The sequence below is a fragment of the Trachemys scripta genome, chromosome 4 (assembly GCF_013100865.1).
Source record: "Trachemys scripta elegans isolate TJP31775 chromosome 4, CAS_Tse_1.0, whole genome shotgun sequence".
In the NCBI taxonomy this organism is placed as follows: Eukaryota; Metazoa; Chordata; order Testudines; family Emydidae; genus Trachemys; species Trachemys scripta.
Genome location: NC_048301.1, coordinates 13193142 through 13211730, shown reverse-complemented (window position 1 = coordinate 13211730; position 18589 = coordinate 13193142). Strand labels below are relative to the sequence as shown.

The following is an 18589-nucleotide window of genomic DNA, read 5'->3' as shown; positions in this document are numbered from 1 at the left end:
CGGGAAGAATTTGCCCTCTGTACTCCACAGGATGCCCAATGACGTGAAAAATGGCCTTTAAAAACATACCGACTGTCTCTCCCTTGGAGTCAGTATGATTTTAAGCTTGTATCTGGTATGTAATTTCTCTAGCAATATAAAGTACCACAGCAATGCTAGCAGTGTATACTAACACATGCATGCTTCCTTGGAGATGCCAACCCCCTTCTAGTTTTTGTTTGACTAGTGAATGAAATCAGCTGTGTTTCTCTTGTCTCTTACCTGCATACAGGTCCCCATGAGTGTCTCTTTTGACATATTCAAGAGACAAGATGGGTGAGGTAATATGTTTTATTGGACCAACTTCTGTTGGCAAAAGAGACAAGCTTTCGAGCTACACAGAGCTCTTTGACCTGATCTGAAGAAGAGCCGTGTAGAGCTCAAAAGCTTGCCTAGTTCACCAACAGAAGTTGGTCCAATAAAAGATATTACCTCAGCCACCTTGTCTCCCTCGCATCCTGGGAATGACATGGCTACATCACTGCAGACATCCTTTGACATATGTCCATCCTGTGGTGAGTTTGCAGCATTGTGTCCTCATTAAGAAGCGCCTCTTTCATCTCTAAAATACAATTTTTTTCTTTAAAGAAAGAAATCCAGAATGATCCGTTGAGGGAGGAAAAAGCAGTGAGAAAGTGGCTGATCTGTGAGCAGCTTTAATCTGAGCGGCCTGCCGTTGCTGAGGCCAAATACTAGTAACTAATTATTTTATTAGCCAATTCTTTAATATGCCTTAGCAAAAAATCCTGTTGTAAGACAGGTTATGTCAGGATGATGCACACGGAATATATTCTCATTGCGTTCGCCATTCAGCTCCTTTTCTCACTGAAAGGAGTAGCACTCCTGGAAAGCCCTGCGTATCTAGGTGAGAATATAATCCATTTCTAGCCCATGATAGTACTGGGCACATGGCCACAGCTGGAATTTGTGCTAAGTCGCATTGGGCTACTCCTGTGCATAAATGTTTGAAGGATCCAGACTGAATCCATACATTTAGAAATATGAAAGGATTGTCTTATTTATGGTTTGTATATGAAATGGAATAGAACTTGAATGGAATAAAAAGTGAATAGAACTTGATTTTAAATAACTATTTTTGTACTCTAGCCCAATGTACTTTACAATACTAAGTAAGAGTGAGAACAGTAATGGTAATGAGTAATAGCTCCTTCATCAATGACTCACGTCTCTTTGGAGATTAGAATTATTGCTGGGCAAATAATTTGCAATCAATATTTTATTTTATGAATTTTACCTCTTTTTCTGCTTGTGAATTTTCTTTGAACAGATCATAATTTTCCTGAATTTGTTCTTTATTCAGAATTAGTCCACAGTTAACATGTATAAATAACACTTGATCTGCACCATATTCAATCAGTTCATCATGAATAGTTAATGTTTAAAATTAGAGCTGTTTTTGATTGGACATTATGTCACATGGCATGGTTCTGTTCCCTGATTGGATGGAGGCCACTGTTAGAAGCAGATTTCAGATGTAAATATTTGGGATCATGAATTTTCCATGACTATTCAACAATGTTTGCTTAAATTTTGATTTTATGGTGAATACTCTTGTTGGTAAAATCATTTTGCTACAATGTTCTTGGTACAGGAACACAAAATGGGTACAAGCCGAGCAAAGAGAACTTTAAAAGATGAAGATGTATTTACAGAAAATGTTTTGCAGTGTTTGCCCGGCTCAAATTAAAACCTATAAGTTGTATAGTGAGAGAAGGTTGGCTGAGTTTCTTAAGAAGTCTCATGGGATTTGTAACTTGTAGCTGAACAGTCACCAGACTAAATTGGACCTTTTTAAAAATGTCTTATTGGTTCCCTAACAATGTAACAAATAGAGCTGGTCAGAAAATAAGGGTTTGTTTTTTTTCTCTGCTGAAAATGTCAATGAAAATGGAAAAAAAAACAGTTCTCATTAAACTTTTCAATGGAAATTTTTGATTTTTTGTTGATATACCAAAAACTGAAAAATATTTGGGATTTCTAATGAAAAATCTAAAATTTTCAAAGAAAGACGACACTTCTTGGACAAATTTTCATTGAGTCGAAAACTCAGTCTTCCTTCGAAAAAAGTTTTGATGGGAAATTTTGGACTAGCCCTAGTAATAACCCGTAGCCCTGCATGGAAGGGTCATGGTGAAGTAAGTAATGAGGCTGGTATGAGACTCAGACATATGACATTCTGGTTTAAGGGCAAAAATGCTGCCCACTAAACCATACTGACACTGCAATAGAGAGATATTAGGCCTGGTTTTGATCTTATTTGCAATTGTGTATTTCTGGAATAACTCCACTGGTGTTATTAGAGTTACAGAGTTACTATATATATATAGTCGTTTGTCCCTTTGGCTAAGTTTACAGTATGAGGTAAGGGAATGGGTCCTAGCTTGCATACACATACTCGCGTAGCCACGGTAGCAAAAGCAGCAGCCGCATGGCTTAGCAATGCTAAGTATGTACCGAAGGGGTTCAGGTGGGTTTGTCTTTAGCACAGCTAACCCGTGCTGCCACTGCCCATGTTATCACAGCTGCACTATACTTGAGTAGCTTCATCGAGCTAACGTGTATACAAACTGGGCATCACACCCTAGCTTGCAGTGTAGACATAACCTTTGTTTCTCTGCAAAAGTGCTTGGTCACCTGAATCTGCAACAGTAGCTTGCTTTGAAATCATTGCAGTGCTGGAGTTTGATTGATTTATTTTCTCTTCCCAGCTATCGACCTGTTGTACTGGCGTGACATCAAGCAGACAGGGATAGTGTTTGGAAGCATCCTGCTACTGCTCTTCTCTCTCACCCAGTTCAGTGTGGTCAGTGTTATTGCCTACCTGGCACTAGCTGCTCTCTCAGCCACCATTAGCTTCAGAATCTACAAGTCAGTTTTACAGGCTGTGCAGAAGACTGATGAAGGCCATCCATTCAAGTGAGTGCTTTGCAATCATTGCCAAAGGGGGGTATATCCTGCATTATTCATTGTTAGTGACAGAGTTCTGTATCTGCCATAAACACTTTTAGACCATAGACATGGTGGGTTTCTTTTTCATAATGGGGGAAAATGTTCTTTTCCACTGTTCGGGGTCTTAAAAGTCCATGAACTGTATTTGCTCAAATTTTTAAAAAAATTCACCCCTCAGATCTTGAAAATTTTAGCCTGAAAGCTGAAAGATTTAGAAAGTTAGAAGCAACTAGAAAAAAGGAACAACCATAGTAAAAACTATCGCTGTCCCTGCGGTTCCAGCTATAATATGCTTTCCCCCCATAGCAGCAAGAATACCGTCCTACTCTTGTTTTTACGGAATGCCTAGTTTAATGAGCTTTCCGTAAAGCACTTTGGACATGGATAACACAAGATAAGTGTTAAACATTAATACTGTTGTTTTCAGTTGTAGCTTCACCCCAGCATGGTTAGAGTCTCAAGGGATTGTCAGCTGGAGGACATGACAGAAGCCTGAGATGGGAACCCCACAGATAGATTTTCTTTCTCTCTTGTGGAAAAATGAGGGCAGGGAATCCCCAGTTTCCAAAGGATCCTAAAGAGAGTCTTCCATGGGGCATGGGAAAGGGGTGAGGACTGGGGTGAGAACAGGGCAGCACAGTGTTGGATGGGGTGGGCCAGGGTGGGTTCCAGGGGACACCCATCATTCTCCCCTACCTCCCCACTGACCTCACTGAGTTTCAGAGAGAAAGCTAAAATGGCCTGGTGTTGTAGTACCTTTTCCACGTGGACCACCGTAATGCTGGCAAGCTGCCCCTGAATTTGGAGCTGTGCTGTCAGGGTGGGGAGTAAGAGGTACTGGTGTTCCAGAACTGAACACCTGCAGAGGCAGGAGACCTGTGAGCAGATGGCTCTGGGCTTCTGCCATTCTCCTGGAATCTACAGTGTCTGAGAGGCTGGTTCCATGGCCCATCCCATGGGGGGAATAACTCACGCGCCCAACGGCAAGATATGGCAGGAAGAGCCACAGGAGGAGCCTTGTCAAGTTTCTTCCCCTTGGCCTCCTCTCATGGATTTTACTATTGGATGAGGCAATGAGGCCCATAGTTGTCCAAGGGTGAAATAACAGTGCAGGGGGGTAATGGTGGGTATTGATAGTGCTGTGGCTGCCACGGCTGCAGAGAAAATGAGCTTCAGGGTAGTAGGGAACAGCAGGAGGAGAAAAGCACGAGAGTAAACGGACTGCAAGCTTGCCTGTGTTTTGTAATTGGATCTGTGTTTCTGGCAGAGCCTACCTGGAGATGGAAATGTCTCTCTCACAGGACCAGATTCAGAAATATACAGACTGTCTCCAGTTGTACGTGAACAGCACAGTCAGAGAGCTGAGGAGACTCTTCCTTGTCCAGGACCTGGTGGATTCCTTAAAAGTATGATTTGCTCTACCATTTTGAATCCCATTGGAGAGGAGAGATCTTACAGAGCAGAGCACTGCTTTCCTTAGTTTCCATGACGATAATGCCTTGACAAAACCTAGATGTGTGTTACTGTACAGTGTAAAGGTTCTGCTCTTGGTCGCTCTCTTTTTTAACTAATTTAATTTTCTATACAGTAGTGATTTAACATTACACATTGGAATTGAGGGATCCATGACATAAGAGTTATTAAAGATGTTGGGCCAGATCCTCATCTGATGTAAAATGACATAGCTCCACTGAAGTCAATGGAACTTCTTTGAGTTACTCCCTCTAAGGAGCTGGCCCACAGAGCGCTTTGTTTTCCACCATACTACACTCCTCCTGCAAGGTACTCGGGACTCAGTTAGCAGCACGGTCAACCCTAGGCTCACTGGAACCCTACGTGACACTGGGATATGATTCTCCACCTCTTCCTTGCCCACCAACCCATCCCATCCCTCAACTATGTCATTTCCTGCTGCAGAAGAATGTCCCTGTTACTGCTCAGGCATAATGGTTATTTATTATCTGTTGCTTTAGGAGTGTCCAAAAGCGTGTTAGGTGCCCCCTCACCGCTCCGCACAAAGAGGAGACTGTCAAGAAGAAGGTCATTTGGACTTAGGCTCTTTTGAAAATTTTACCCACAGTTTCTGCCTCAAGAAGTTTACAATCTAAAACGTCAATGGTGCAATGTACCCTGTGCAGGAAGACCCCTCTCCTCAGTAAGGCTCCACACAGGTGGAGGGGTCTGCCTATGCTGAGCTTATTGCAGGATCAGGTCCTAGACACAGGCAAAAACGCAACGAGGAGGATGAGGAGGAGAACCGCAGGGGGGGATGGTAGTGGAAGGAAGGATGGGGTTATGAAAAAAAAAAGTGGGATGGTTTACCTTTGCTCTGCACCTTTCCTAAAAATGTGCAGGGGCTTTTTTTTGCATTGGTTTTGAAAGTCTATGAAAAATTAAAGTCACCTACAGCAGATGTCCCTAGTTCCTAAGCATGCTGGTATTCCAGCTAGTTAAGTGAAGGTAATGGAATAATAATATGCCCATATGCTAGCTAGTTAAATGAAGCCATTTATTCTTGTGCTGATAATTTCAGTGATTGTCAGGAGATCTAATGATTTGTTTTTAATTTAGTTTGCAGTACTAATGTGGCTGCTGACTTACGTTGGAGCTCTCTTCAATGGCCTGACTCTTATGATCATGGGTAAAGATCATCATTTATTTTAAGATCTGTTTTTAAACGTGTATTAACCATGGCAATTTCTTGTTAGAAAAACCAGCCTAGTCCCCCACTTGTCTCACCTTTGAAATGAGCTTTCTCCACAGTTAGACAATTATCTTTGTTCCATTTACTAGTACATATTCGTCTTTATTTCTTAATTCTGTTGTCCCCTGATATCTATCAACTACTCGCTGTGCTTAGTGGCGTCTCAGCTGCTGGGTACATAGTGATATACATTTCACATTTGGAAGATTCAGGCAGGGTTCAGTTTTAATACAGCTTCTTGAATCATCTCTTGGGACAAAGTGACATCATGTGCTTTTGCCTTTTTGTTCAAGAGGAAGCTAGATAATGCATCTTGTTTTCTGTGAGTTACAATCTCAACGGCAGAAATTTAATGCTGTTCATTTCCCCCCTAGCTGTGGTCTCCATGTTTACTCTACCTGTTGTATATGACAAGTATCAGGTAAGTCAAAAGACTGTACAATAACTATCATTCAGATTGGATGTGTAAATGGTCCTAGCTTTCCAAGGCCTTGTTGATCTTCAGATGTCTGTTCTTGCTTTTTGTAGGCACAGATTGATCAATACTTGGGACTTGTGAGGACCCACATAAACACTGTCATGGCAAAGTGAGTTGAGCAGCAGATTTTTACAAGAAGCATGCCTTAGGTTCACTTGTGTCCTTAGGGCACATCCATACATTGGGGATGGCATGGAAGGTTATGGCCCCACGGGGAGCAAAAGCAGGTATTCTGCCACTGAGAGAATGCCCACCAGACCTCCTCAGTGCATAGGGGAAGTGTGCCCGAAGCCACACCCTCCTTTATGGAGAGCAGCATGCTGCCATCTGCGGCCTAGTCCCATGTTGCAGACCAGTGGATATCAGGGGAGGAATCATGGCCCTGCATCCTCCTTTCCATTCTCCTTCCCGTTAGGGGAGCTATGAAGGGAGCAACCCTGGCACTCCCCTGAGTTCCTTACACAGGCTGGACGAGGGAGAAAATGCTCTTTGCTCCCTTTCCTCACTGCCCAGCCCCAAAAGGGCTGGAGGCAACTTGGCCCTTGATACGCTGGGCTTATTTCATCCACTCTTTGTGAATATCACGGCTCATAATGAGCTAACCTGATATTGACGGGGATGGTTGAGGTGCTTCTGCAGAATAGCAATGCTGTTGTCATGAGCAATCTTCTTGTTCAAGAAAATGTGCCTTCTGTATGTTCAAGTGTGAAGCCAATATGTGCACTCGCTCTTATGCTTCATGCACTGAAGATTTAAAATTCATCCAAGTGCAGAAAGATGGCCCAAGGGTTTGGCCCCATTTATGTTCTCCAAACGGGGCTTAAGTGGGACTTCATGGTGCATGGACCTGGTGCTGGTCCTCTGCACAGCGGGGGATGTCACCCCAACATTTCATTTGGGCACCGGGTTTAGGACTCACCTCACAGAGAAAAACAAATTGTAGCCCTTTATGTATAGCAATGGTTAGTGTTTGCTGTGACCTAAATAGCTGGAGAGGTCTGGGTTGCAGATCTACCTCTCTCTCCCAGCCTCTGACCACATTTCCTTGGGGTCGCATAGAGCCGCTCTGATCTACACTCCTGAGCACTCGAGGTCTGCTGTATTATAAAGATTGGCCACACAAACTGAATCCCCGGCTCTCAGCACCACTGGATTCTGGGGATGTTAAAAATCTGGATCCAAATTTTGTATTTTAACTGTATCTCTAGTTTGTTACAGATGATAACATATGGTGGGAAATCAAAGGAACGGCAAATTCACTGAGCATATTCCGGGTATATATGAACTGTTAGAACCCGACTGCTTACTCCGGTGCTCCTGGATACAAAGTCCAGCTCACCCATGTGGGCAGGCTCTCTTACCCCCTCCCCATTTCTTTCCTGTGCAGGTGTGTAGTTTAACCCACAATCTAGCCTTCTTTGTTTATAGTTGTTACACACACATCTTACCAAGGCACCAAGAATGAAGGCTAAAGCAAAGGTCACCTTCTAGCTAAGAAAAGTCATGATGCTATGGAATGATTTTGATTAATTGCTATCTGACTGTGTAATCCCATTTTTTACACCTAGGATCCAGGCGAAAATCCCAGGCGCTAAGAGAAAGGCAGAGTAAAGCAGACATCAAGAATCCATCAACAACAGTAGTGAATAATGGGGGAGTCTGGAGTGCAAACAGCTCTGCTCTTACACTTTATTGCAAATTTATTGTTCCTTTTTTTTTCTCAACACCATGTTCTTAGAACATAAAACACAAAAGCAGCTCTTTTTCCTTGCTGCTTGTGTACTCTTAGAATATTTGCAATCACTTGTGTCAAGCACTAAAGTATAGTAAAGAGAAAAGTGTACTAGATGTGGTTTTTGTGTTGCTTATAAAGTGCATGATGGTGAGAGCCTAAATAATACTGATTTTTTTAAGTGTTTTTCTTCTATTGGCATTGCTTCTATAACTTTAATGTTACATGTGGCTAGGGCTTTCCTGTTTAGTGCACTGATGCAATAGTTAAAATTGCTTCTATGTCACTGGGTCGCTGGTTGGGTTCATCTTTATTAACTATATAGAATTGTGGGCTAATGTTTTAGTGTTTTCCAGCACAAATGGAATAAACAGTAATCAGTACTTCTAGTAATCAGTTTTGTATAACTAAAAAGCAAAACAAAAACCCAGTACTTTTGTTGTAAGGGATTGATGGGCTGATTTACATGTATGGTAACTGGAGAGTTCCAGCTTGTTAAATTTATTACACTTTGTATTACATTCTCTGTAGCTCCTAATGGACTTACTTATGGACTCTGAATATTTGCACTTATGTACTTGATACCGAATGCAGAAATAAATGTTACTAAATGTACAAAGTTCTCCCTCTTGTTGCCATTGGGGTTACATTAGCATTTGTAAAATCAATACTCAATCTGCAAAAAGCATGAAGGGCTTGTTTGTTGGTCTCTGGGAGCTATTTATGCCTATTCCATGCAATTTTGCCACTACAAAATTGTTCAATCCCAAAAGATTGTCTGTACTTAGTTCATTTAGCAGTTTCACATCCTGATGAGTAAAGAATGGAAATAAAGCAAACTTCCTAGTGCCAGAAGTTGTTTATTTTGTTGGTGTCATTACTACATTTCAGGCACATGTAATGGTCAATGAATTCTCTTGAAAGTTGCCTGATTACCTATTTAAACATGGGTCAAATCAGACACAACACAACTCGGAAAGCAGTCAAAATGACACTGGCCATTGTTCAGTCTCTCCATACCCCGTATTTTGACTGTTTTAGCCCACTTTATCCCTTGAAATCTGTGCTAAGCTGGAGAAGTCCATATTGATCACAGGTGCTGTGAGCCAAAATGAACGCTTGCTTCAGTTCAAAGCTGGTTTACAATGCCTTTTATAAATTGAAATGTAGTTTCTGAGAGCCAATAGATTAAAGCAAATCCCTATTGCTTGGGGCTGGTTGAAAATTTTCCATGTCCATTGATTTTTGACAAGAACTTGGAGGTTTGACAAAATGAAAATGTTCATGAGAAGTGTTTGGTATCTGTGAAAAATTTTCATTTTTCATTTAAACCTGAAAACCAGAATCTTTTTGACCAAACATTTATAGGTTTTGGTTTTTAGCCTGCATTTGAAATTTTCTCTAGAAGACTTTTTCTACAGGGAAAATGGGGGGAAAAGAGGGGAATTTCTGACTAGCTCTAATGTTGATGTCACTGGCGTATATATTTCCTCTCAGAAAATTTAAGCTTCATATCTAACATGAACTCTTGGAGCATTGAGCATTTGTCTGGTCTTTTGTGAACTGAAATTTTTCCTTAAATTCATCTATTTCCTATCTCTAACTGCCCTGTCACTTTGCCGACACATTCCTCAATCATGGATTAGCCACCATGGTGCTAGGCCCTGTACAAGCACACAAAAGAAACAGGTGGTTCCTGCCCCAAAGAGTTTACAAACTCCAGCAATTTGAATGGAGTGACTATTGATTTACTGCAGTGTAAATGTGAAGAGAATCAGACTCCTAGGGGAAAAAAATGATCCAGCAATTGCAGAAATACACCTGCATTGTTCCAGCTTTGAGTTATTTAATCTTCAAGATGAGTCTCGCCCTTTTCATTTAACATTTATATTTAAATACTCTTTTAAAGCTTATTATAACATTTTGTAAACCTCAGCTGCATATATATTGTAAACATCTTTGCTGATCAAAAGCTGAAAACTCCAGATTGATATATTTTGCTTTTGATCCAATGGAGTAAATTTCTTTTCATTGGTACAGGTATGAGAGAGTTTAATTTGAAGCTAGTAGTTAAAATTGAACAGAACAGCCATCCATACTTTAACTGCATTTCTGACTTCCATATTCAAAGACTCCTCGGGGAACAGGTTCTGTGCTGCATTTCCTGAGAAGACCATGTGGGTGTAGCTGAGGGCATAGATTGGTCTTCAGCACTCTTACTACCGGTGATAGAGTGTGAGAAGGACAGATCCCAAGGTAACTTTTGGGATGAGTTCTGGTGCTGGTGGTTAGTTTGACTGGAAAAATAAGAAAATGTGACATTGTCTCACTGTTCCCATACGTGTGGGACTCCCCAATGCCATTTTTATAGACTCAAGTAGAATCACGTGTTAAAAGTTTTACCTTTAAGAATGAAACCATCATCTCCCTTTTACGTTGTTACCCAGCTGCAATAACACCAGTTCCTTCCATGCCACCCTGTGATCATGAAAACCAGCTGTATCAAAAGTCCTCCGTGTTGTTGGTTTCCATAAGCCATGTTCTTTGAAAAATCCTACAAAGCCCAGTCCTTCAATGGGTTCTACTAACACAGAACCCCTGTGTCCCTGGGGAGACCTGTTCTCTATAGGTCTTGTACCTTGAGCATCACCATAGTATCTGACTATTGAGTCCATGAGACTCTGGGCGGGGGGGCGGAAGTGTCCATGCTAGCAGATCCCATGCATGATCAGGTTCATGGTGCAGTATTTGGGGGATTTTAATATGTTGATTTTGGTTTTTTTAATGAGGGGGGGGGAAACATGCAGTGCAAAAAGCAGTGCTGAGTTATTCACATGAAAATGTATCTGCCCAAAATAACTGAATGTATGAAACTCTTAATGACATGAATTACAGGAATGAGGGGAGATCATAGTACCCCGTCTGCTATCTCCTTTCATTCCTATCCCTCTTTTACATTCAAAGTAAAACAGAACAGCAGACAAGCCTGATTGGTAAGCGAGACAAATTTTGCAGGGTTTCTAGAGCGTAGGAACCTAGGAGTTCGCTCAGACAGGGTGATCAGGGGATTCTAGTATTGCTCTCTCGTCTTTTCTACATGTTCCTTATCAGGGGAACTTTAAAGAAATTACACTACCCCTGAGCCCCATGAATTACACTGACTTCCCATTGCTTCTGGGAGCCATTCAAAGTGGTGAGTCTAATCACTAAGGCCTGGATTCAGCAAGATATTTAAGCATGTATCTAACTTTAAGTCCTATTGATTTCAGTGGGGCTACTCACATGCTTAACATTAGGCATGTGTTTAGACCTTGATTCAGCAAGATACTTAAAGTCGGACATGGTTTCTGGGATTTGACTTCTCTTTCCCTGTGCACCATGTCGAAGGTGGCTGAGATGCTATTGCAGACATCTGCTACATATGTTCGTTTAGGAACGGAAGATGGTGCATTTTCAGCTCAGACTCTTTAAACTGCATACTCCTTTCTTTCATGTCATATCGTCTATAAATTCTATGGGCCAGGTTGTCAGCAGGTGACTGGGGGAGCTTCATGAATGCAACGTGGCCAATTTACACCAGTGGAACCACACTGCTTTACACCCGCTGAAGATCTGGCTCTTTATCCTTGAAATAGGCCACTTTAAAAGAACAATGAATGCTTTCTAATGTCTTTTCTTCCAAAATTAAAAATATTCCTGATTCCCTGTCTCTTTCTGTACTCACAATATTCTTTTCTGTTACCTACAAATTTACTTGCCTCAAAGCTTTACTGATCTCTTTTACTCCTCCTCTTCTCTTCTAATATTAATCTCGTAATAGCAGGAATATAAAACACATTAGTTCAGGAAAGCCCCTGAATTGGGAGGGAATTAGCATGCTGTACCAGTCTGTTAACAGCTGGTCTATCCTCCTTCTTCCCCTCCCACTTTCAGATGGTGTGGAACATACATTTCTAGCCCTGGGACACAAGATTTCACATATTAAGACTATCAGCCTTTCCTCTTGGCCCAGGCCCAGTAGATCAAGTATAGCAAGTGCCCGACATCGGCCCTGTGTAACTTCCAGTCCTCAGCGGCCTCTTTTCTCACCTCAGCTGTTTTTAATGTTTTATTTTCCCCACCACAGAAAAATGTTCTTTCAAGGAACTTACCTTTTAACGGCCTGTGGAGCACAGAAGCAATGGAGAATGATGCTGCAAGCTCCAACAGGACTGCTAAGACTGGCAGGTGTCCAGCTGTTGCCAGACAAGTTCCATTTTGGCTAAGCAGAGGAGAGGTTCTCCCACTGAAGGGTCAGCAACAGGACTTGTCTCCACCATGCTGGAATGAGAGGAGAACAGCAAAGGCACCGAGTAGAAGCAATGAAGCACTCTAGTGGTTTCTGTTGATTTCTGCAGGATTTGTTAGTTGTTTTCACTGTTTAATATCCTTCCGGGGTTTCCCCTCCAACTTAAATGGACCAGGAAGGGGGTCTGAGGATTGTATATGCAGGTCCCATAAAAGTCCCAGAGAGGGTTGGTGTATTGTGATACTCTACACTAATCATTACAAGATCATCGTCCAAAGGAAGAGATCTCAGGTGCAGGTGGAGATTGTGCCAAGAGCTTTGTTCCACCAATCAGAGTGGGGTAAGGCAGCTGAGAGTGGCTGATGCTTCTTCATAAACCTCTTTGGAAAGTGATGGCTGATTATTCCTGTATGTGCTGGGGTTTGCTTATTTCCCTGTTATCTGACTTTCCACTTCCTACTCTTCAGCGTTTGAGCACGCTGTAAATGAAGCCTCACTTGGCATTTCTTCACGTATTGCTGCCAGAACTTCTAGCCAGACAGCTACAAGAACCGGAGATTTAGCACCGCTGCTGGCTCGCAAACATGCCCATGAGGTGCCACGTGTACAAATCAGCCACCTTTCGTTCAGCAGCACAGGCTTGCCTAACACCAATTGCTGTCATTCTGAGCTAGATCACAACCCTCTGCAAGGGATAGTGTGTGAAGCCTGGGAGAAATTGCAGTTTACCGGAGTCACAATTGTTCCCCTCTTGTTCCAGGGGAAAGAGTTTTGTGGACCCCAGATGTGTGCAGCTCACTTCCTGCTGTACACCCACCTAAATCCACTGTTTAGCCATTGTTCTGTTCCTTCCTCATCCACCTAAGGGACTAGTGGCAGCTCCACATATGTCCCAAATCGACGATCTGGGCAGCCTTCATATGTTTGTGCAGAGGGCGTGAAGTGAGGTTACTCCCTGCCTGGCCATGTCCAGCCTAGTTGCTATGCCAACGCCACCCTCTAGCTAGTCCTTAATCAACAGCATACTTGTTACAGCCAACTGATTTTCCTTCCTTTCTCCTATTGATTTCTTCCTGCTCATTTTCCAGTCTGCTCTCTTTTCCCATTATAGAACCAGAAATATTTGATGAACTGTCACTCTTCCTCTGCAAAAATGCAAGCAAGATTTAGGGCAGGCGTAGGCAACCTATGGCACGCGTGCCAAAGGTGGCACGTGAGCTGATTTTCAGTGGCACTCACACGGCCCGGGTCCTGGCCACCGGTCTGGGGGGGCTCTGCATTTCAATTTAATTTTAAATTCAGCTTCTTAAACATTTTAAAAACCTTATTTACTTTACATACAACAATAGTTTAGTTCTATATTACAGACTTATAGAAAGAGACCTTCTAAAAATATTAAAATGTATTACTGGCACGCGAAACCTTCAATTCGAGTGAATAAATGAAGACTCGGCACCCCACTTCTGAAAGGTTGCCGACCCGTGATTTAGGGCATAGCTTCTAAATATGCATCTGCAATAGTATGTGCATAGAAATCTGCACGTGGCCTATCCATTGGAAGGTGTTTACATGCACATGAAAATCTAGCACAGGGCATGTACCTTGTTGCCTTTCACCCATGAGTCTGGCAGAAATGCAGCATCTCAGATGCCACAGGATAAAGAGGAAAAATAGAGATGATACAATCAGATCCGCAGAGATGCCAGGGACTAAATTCATCCCTGGTCTCATTCCACTGACGGAGTGTTTAGAAAGACGTTCTAACAAAATCAAAGCAGTCCTGGGTTATACCGAATGGACCAAATTCAGAACAGATTAATGTCATTAAAACAGGTGCAGTTCCCATGAGCCAGAGTCATTAGTTGCTTCTGCATTACTGTAAATTGTCCATAGGGCCTAAGAGGGTTGGACAATAAGAATGTGATGTAACTCGCTCCAATGTGGCATTCAGGGAGAGTGCAACGTGAGCATAACTGACATGCTAAACGGATGGAAGAGGGCTGCATAGCAGGAAAAGCATTGAACAACATTGTAATACAAAATAGCCCCTCCACACTTTATTGCACATGCTCCCATTAGTTGCTTTTCCTGATGCAGTCTCCTTTCAGCCCCTGGGCTGGCAAGTCACACTCATTTCTCATACTCACTCAATACCAAACTGGTTCAATCTTACACCTTACAACCCCCTTATGACTGACTCTTTTCCAATTCATGTCACTGTTTCAGTTGCAGAATCATTTGGTCTAATGGGCCTAACTCTCCTTTATATTATGGCCCACCTGCACCACTCTGGCAGTGTAAAAGGTCTGTAAAGTGGACAACTTAATGGCCTTAGTGTAACTGAGAATCAGGCCCCAAATATCTACAACTTTATAGATGTGATTGTAAAGAACGGGACATCTTCTCTTCTAGGTAGTGGAGGCAACTTTAACATCAGATCTCTGTACATAAAAAAATCTATGCTTGCCAAATTAGACATCAGCTGTTTCAAACCCAATTTAATTCTTGATTATTCCACAGATGCTAACTTAGAAGAAGCATGATATATGTAATTGATAATGATGTTACACTGAACAATAAAATACCACCCAAGGCATAAAATAAACTTAATTACAAAACAGTTGCCAGCAGAGCAACAGCTTAATTTGTCTCTAATCGGCAAATTTAGAACATGTAAGTAGGTAGACTGCGGTGAGAGGTGGAGCTGCAATACTAACAAAAAGGCTGGAGCAAAAGGGAGTCGCTTCCACCACCTCCCTGTTTGGTATCTGGCAGATGTGGATGGAACATCTGCTCCTTCCTTCCTCTTCTTCCCCACATCCTGCAGAGTTTAGAAGCTCCTCCCCTGAGGCAATTGAGTTCAATGCACTTGTGAAAGTAAAAAAAATAAGTACTTCAAGGGGTTTCAAAGAGCAGAGACCCCCTCCTGACCCCGGCCCTTAAGCATGGCCGCAGGGTCAGGGTCAGCTCTGTCCCGGGGCTCAGTATTCACAGGGTGCAGCCTTTTACTCCCCTCCTGTCCTGGCCCTTCAGCACGGCCTCCTCTGCTTCCTCTATGCAGTTGAGGAGTGAGAAGGGCAGGGAGATGGGTCCACAGCCAAGCCTGCCAGACCACTGCAGGGTGCAGAAGGCTTTCTCAACTACTATGTGGTGAGTATCCCCCCTCCACCCCCACCCATCTGGAGTACCAGGCACCCCGCCATCCCCACTGCCCTTCATTTTCAGCTTTTACAGATTGTCACCCTTTTTTAACATTTTTGAATAAACACCAATAAATTCCAGGGAAATTAAACAAACCAACAAACACATACCCTCAAAAAAACCAAAACGCCTTAGCTATGTAATAATGTTGAAGTTTTTCTTCTTAACTTCTTATTGCAATGCTTTTAAAGCTTGGGGTGGATGGAGTATGTCCTGATGCAGCCTTAACTGGCACTAAATGTAGTTTTGGTTTGTTATTAGTCAATTTTTCATCTCGTGGGCTAGTACAGATCTGTTATTAAACCCTCAAATAATTCACTACCCCTATTTTAACCCATCTCTTAACTAATCTGTCATTATTCATTTATTTGTATGTCTCTAGCTATGATCACTACCACTGTTTCCTTTTTGATTTGTATTGCTAATTAAGAACATAATTCAAAGCCAGCTAAAATCTCTTCATCCCTTGTATTTCTTGCAAATTACCATTATTTAATCTTTCTCATACATCATTAAAAAGAACAATGTGCATAAAGAGGCACATGAATGTTGGTTCTTAACACATGCATTACAATAATAAAGAACAGGGTTAGCATTAGGTTGTAGGTAGAACCTTAATTCCAAATTTCATCGCTTTTGACTATTTTTTTAAAAATTGCAATATTTAATGCTATTGTTTCAAATTAATGTATTTGTATTTTCAACCTTAACGATCTTAAAGAGTTTGGGTTTGGTCTGGGAATATACAGTTAAGGATGAGGCAAATTAACAGTGGCTCATACATAGGCAAATATAAACAACCTAAGAGCATTGTCACTTCAGAAAGGAAGTTGTCCTCATATAATGCCAGCTCACGTGCCATAAAACAGGTGGCCTCTTTGTTGTCAGATCTTATGTTATGGTAGATGATTACAGGAAACCTACAGTTTTTTGATGCAGGATTTTCACAGCAACTGAATGCACCTAAATGTCTTTGAGGATCGGCACCTGCATGCCCACAGCTCCCATTGACTTCAGTAGGATACTCAAGATCAGGCCCAGTGTGATTACCCCAGACCTGGGAATAGCAGCATGGATAGCATGTGCTCAGTTCATTTTAGTACACAGCAGTTTGTCAGCATAATGCAATTTAAGATGCAAACTGTCAAAGTACTGGAGATGAAAAATTATGCCATTCTCACTGAATGTCCCTCACTGGGTCAGATGTTGGCACTAACTGTGAACAACACAGGTGTCCAGTACTAGATGCATAGATTCATAGATTCTAGGACTGGAAGGGACCTCGAGAGGTCATCCAGTCCAGTCCCCTGCCCTCATGGCAGGACCAAATACTGTCTAGACCATCCCTGATAGACATTTATCTAACCTACTCTTAAACATCTCCAGAGATGGCGATTCCACAACCTCCTTAGGCAATTTATTCCAGTGTTTAACCACCCTGACAGTTAGGAACTTTTTCCTAATGTCCAACCTAAACCTCCCTTGCTACAGTTTAAGCCCATTGCTCAGCAATGAGATGACAGCCATAAATCTATGGGTGAGCAAAGGCAAGGGGGTTATCTACAGGGCAAAGGTTATTCCATTTTCAATTATTCTTTTTTTATATAATTAAAATGTTGGGTGATCATGCTGATTATTTCTCCAGACCTCTATTACACAGCGATGCCAACTCATGATTTTATTGGAAGTCTCATGATATTGGATGTTTTTCTTAAAGCCACAGCTCCTACAGGCATGTGTTTATGCGAGAATCTTATCTTTCATTTAAAAAGGTAAGTTTCTAGCCCATATGGTTGTGCAGAAAATTTTGAAAATGTGACCCAAAGGTAATGAAGGCATAAACATTAAAAGGCAAATAAAAAGACTATAAAACATATTATCTGATAAATAAAAAATTCTCATGATTTTAAGCCAATCTCATAATATTTTGAGATCTAACTCATGATTTTTTAAATATTGGGGTTGGTGTTACTATCCTTTTGACCAGAAATTACCAAATATACCAGACAGTACATAAAAATAATGTATGTACTATTCCTTTATGTGTGCTACAGTTTGAGATGGTGAGGATTAAGGACTCCAATTTATTTAGACTCATTGCATTAATTTTTCTTTGAATTGGACTTAATTCCAATACCCTGTCTCCAACAATGGCTCAGAGGAAGGCAAGAGACTCCAAGCAAACAGCTGGACTCCTTTGCAAGCCTGATACAGAAGGATAAGGATCTGAACTTGCAATATTGAAATGTGTCCTCACTGAGATATAGGAGTTAGGCAGCATGTATAGAAGCAGGCAGTGCAGATCTCTCATTGAATTTGCCCCTACAGGCATAAGACCTGGCAGCACAGTCCGCATGTCCTGTAGCCTAGGTCTGTTGTTGTGCCACAGTTGGCATCGCAGTCTGTATACCCTGTAGGTCTGTGCCGGGGCAGGCAGCAGTCTGTATGTCTGTCTATCCCATGGCAGGCAGCACTGTCTGTATGCTCTGTAGGTCGGTTTGTCTGTCTCGGGACTAGCAGCATAGTGTGTATGCTGGGTGGGTGGGTGGGTGTGTCAATTTCCCTGTCCCAGGGCTAGCAACACAATCTATCTAATGTGTAGGTCTTTCCCTCTGTCCCAGGGCAGGCGGGACAGTTGCCACATAGGTCTGCCTGTCTGTTTTAGGGATAGCGGCACAGTCTGTATAACTTGTTGGTCTATCTGTCCCAGGGCTAGCAGCACATTCTGTATAATGTTAGGTCTGTCTGTCCCAACCCCCAGGGCTGGTGGCACAGTCTGTATGCCCTGTAGATCTGCCTGTCCCAGCACTAGCAGCATAGTCTGTATAACCTGTAGGTCTGCCTGTCCCAGCGCTAGCAGCATAGTCTGTATAACCTGTAGGTCTGCCTGTCCCAGCGCTAGCAGCATAGTCTGTATAACCTGTAGGTCTGCCTGTCCCAGCGCTAGCAGCAGTCTGTGTGCTCTGTAGGTCTGCTGTCTCAAGGCTAGCAGTACACTCTGTAGGTCTGTCTGTCCCAGGGCTGGCGGCATAGTCTGTATGCCACTTAGGTCTGTCTGTCTTAGGGATGGCAGCACAGTCTGTATAACCTGTAGATCTGTCTGTCCCAGGGCTAGCAATACAGTCTGTGTAACATGTAGGTCTGTCTGTCTGTCCCAGGGCTGGCAGCACAGTCTGT

At 42.3% G+C, this 18589-nt stretch overlaps 1 protein-coding gene across 3 annotated transcripts in view; it reads left to right on the top strand.

Annotated features, from left to right (window-relative positions):
* The window catches only part of RTN1 (reticulon 1), a 183510-nt gene extending 174735 nt beyond the window's left edge, over positions 1-8775 (top strand). For 2 of the 3 annotated variants that reach the window (XM_034768025.1, XM_034768026.1), the window contains 6 exons: positions 2769-2976; positions 4277-4415; positions 5581-5650; positions 6088-6134; positions 6242-6300; positions 7760-8775. In XM_034768025.1, coding sequence (XP_034623916.1) covers positions 2769-2976; positions 4277-4415; positions 5581-5650; positions 6088-6134; positions 6242-6300; positions 7760-7802 — 566 coding nt within the window. In that variant the 3' untranslated portion in view covers positions 7803-8775. Of the gene's footprint in view, positions 1-470; positions 555-2768; positions 2977-4276; positions 4416-5580; positions 5651-6087; positions 6135-6241; positions 6301-7759 lie in introns of those variants that run through there. The other variant, XM_034768027.1, reaches the window with a different exon arrangement.
* Positions 8776-18589: the final 9814 nt, after the last annotated feature.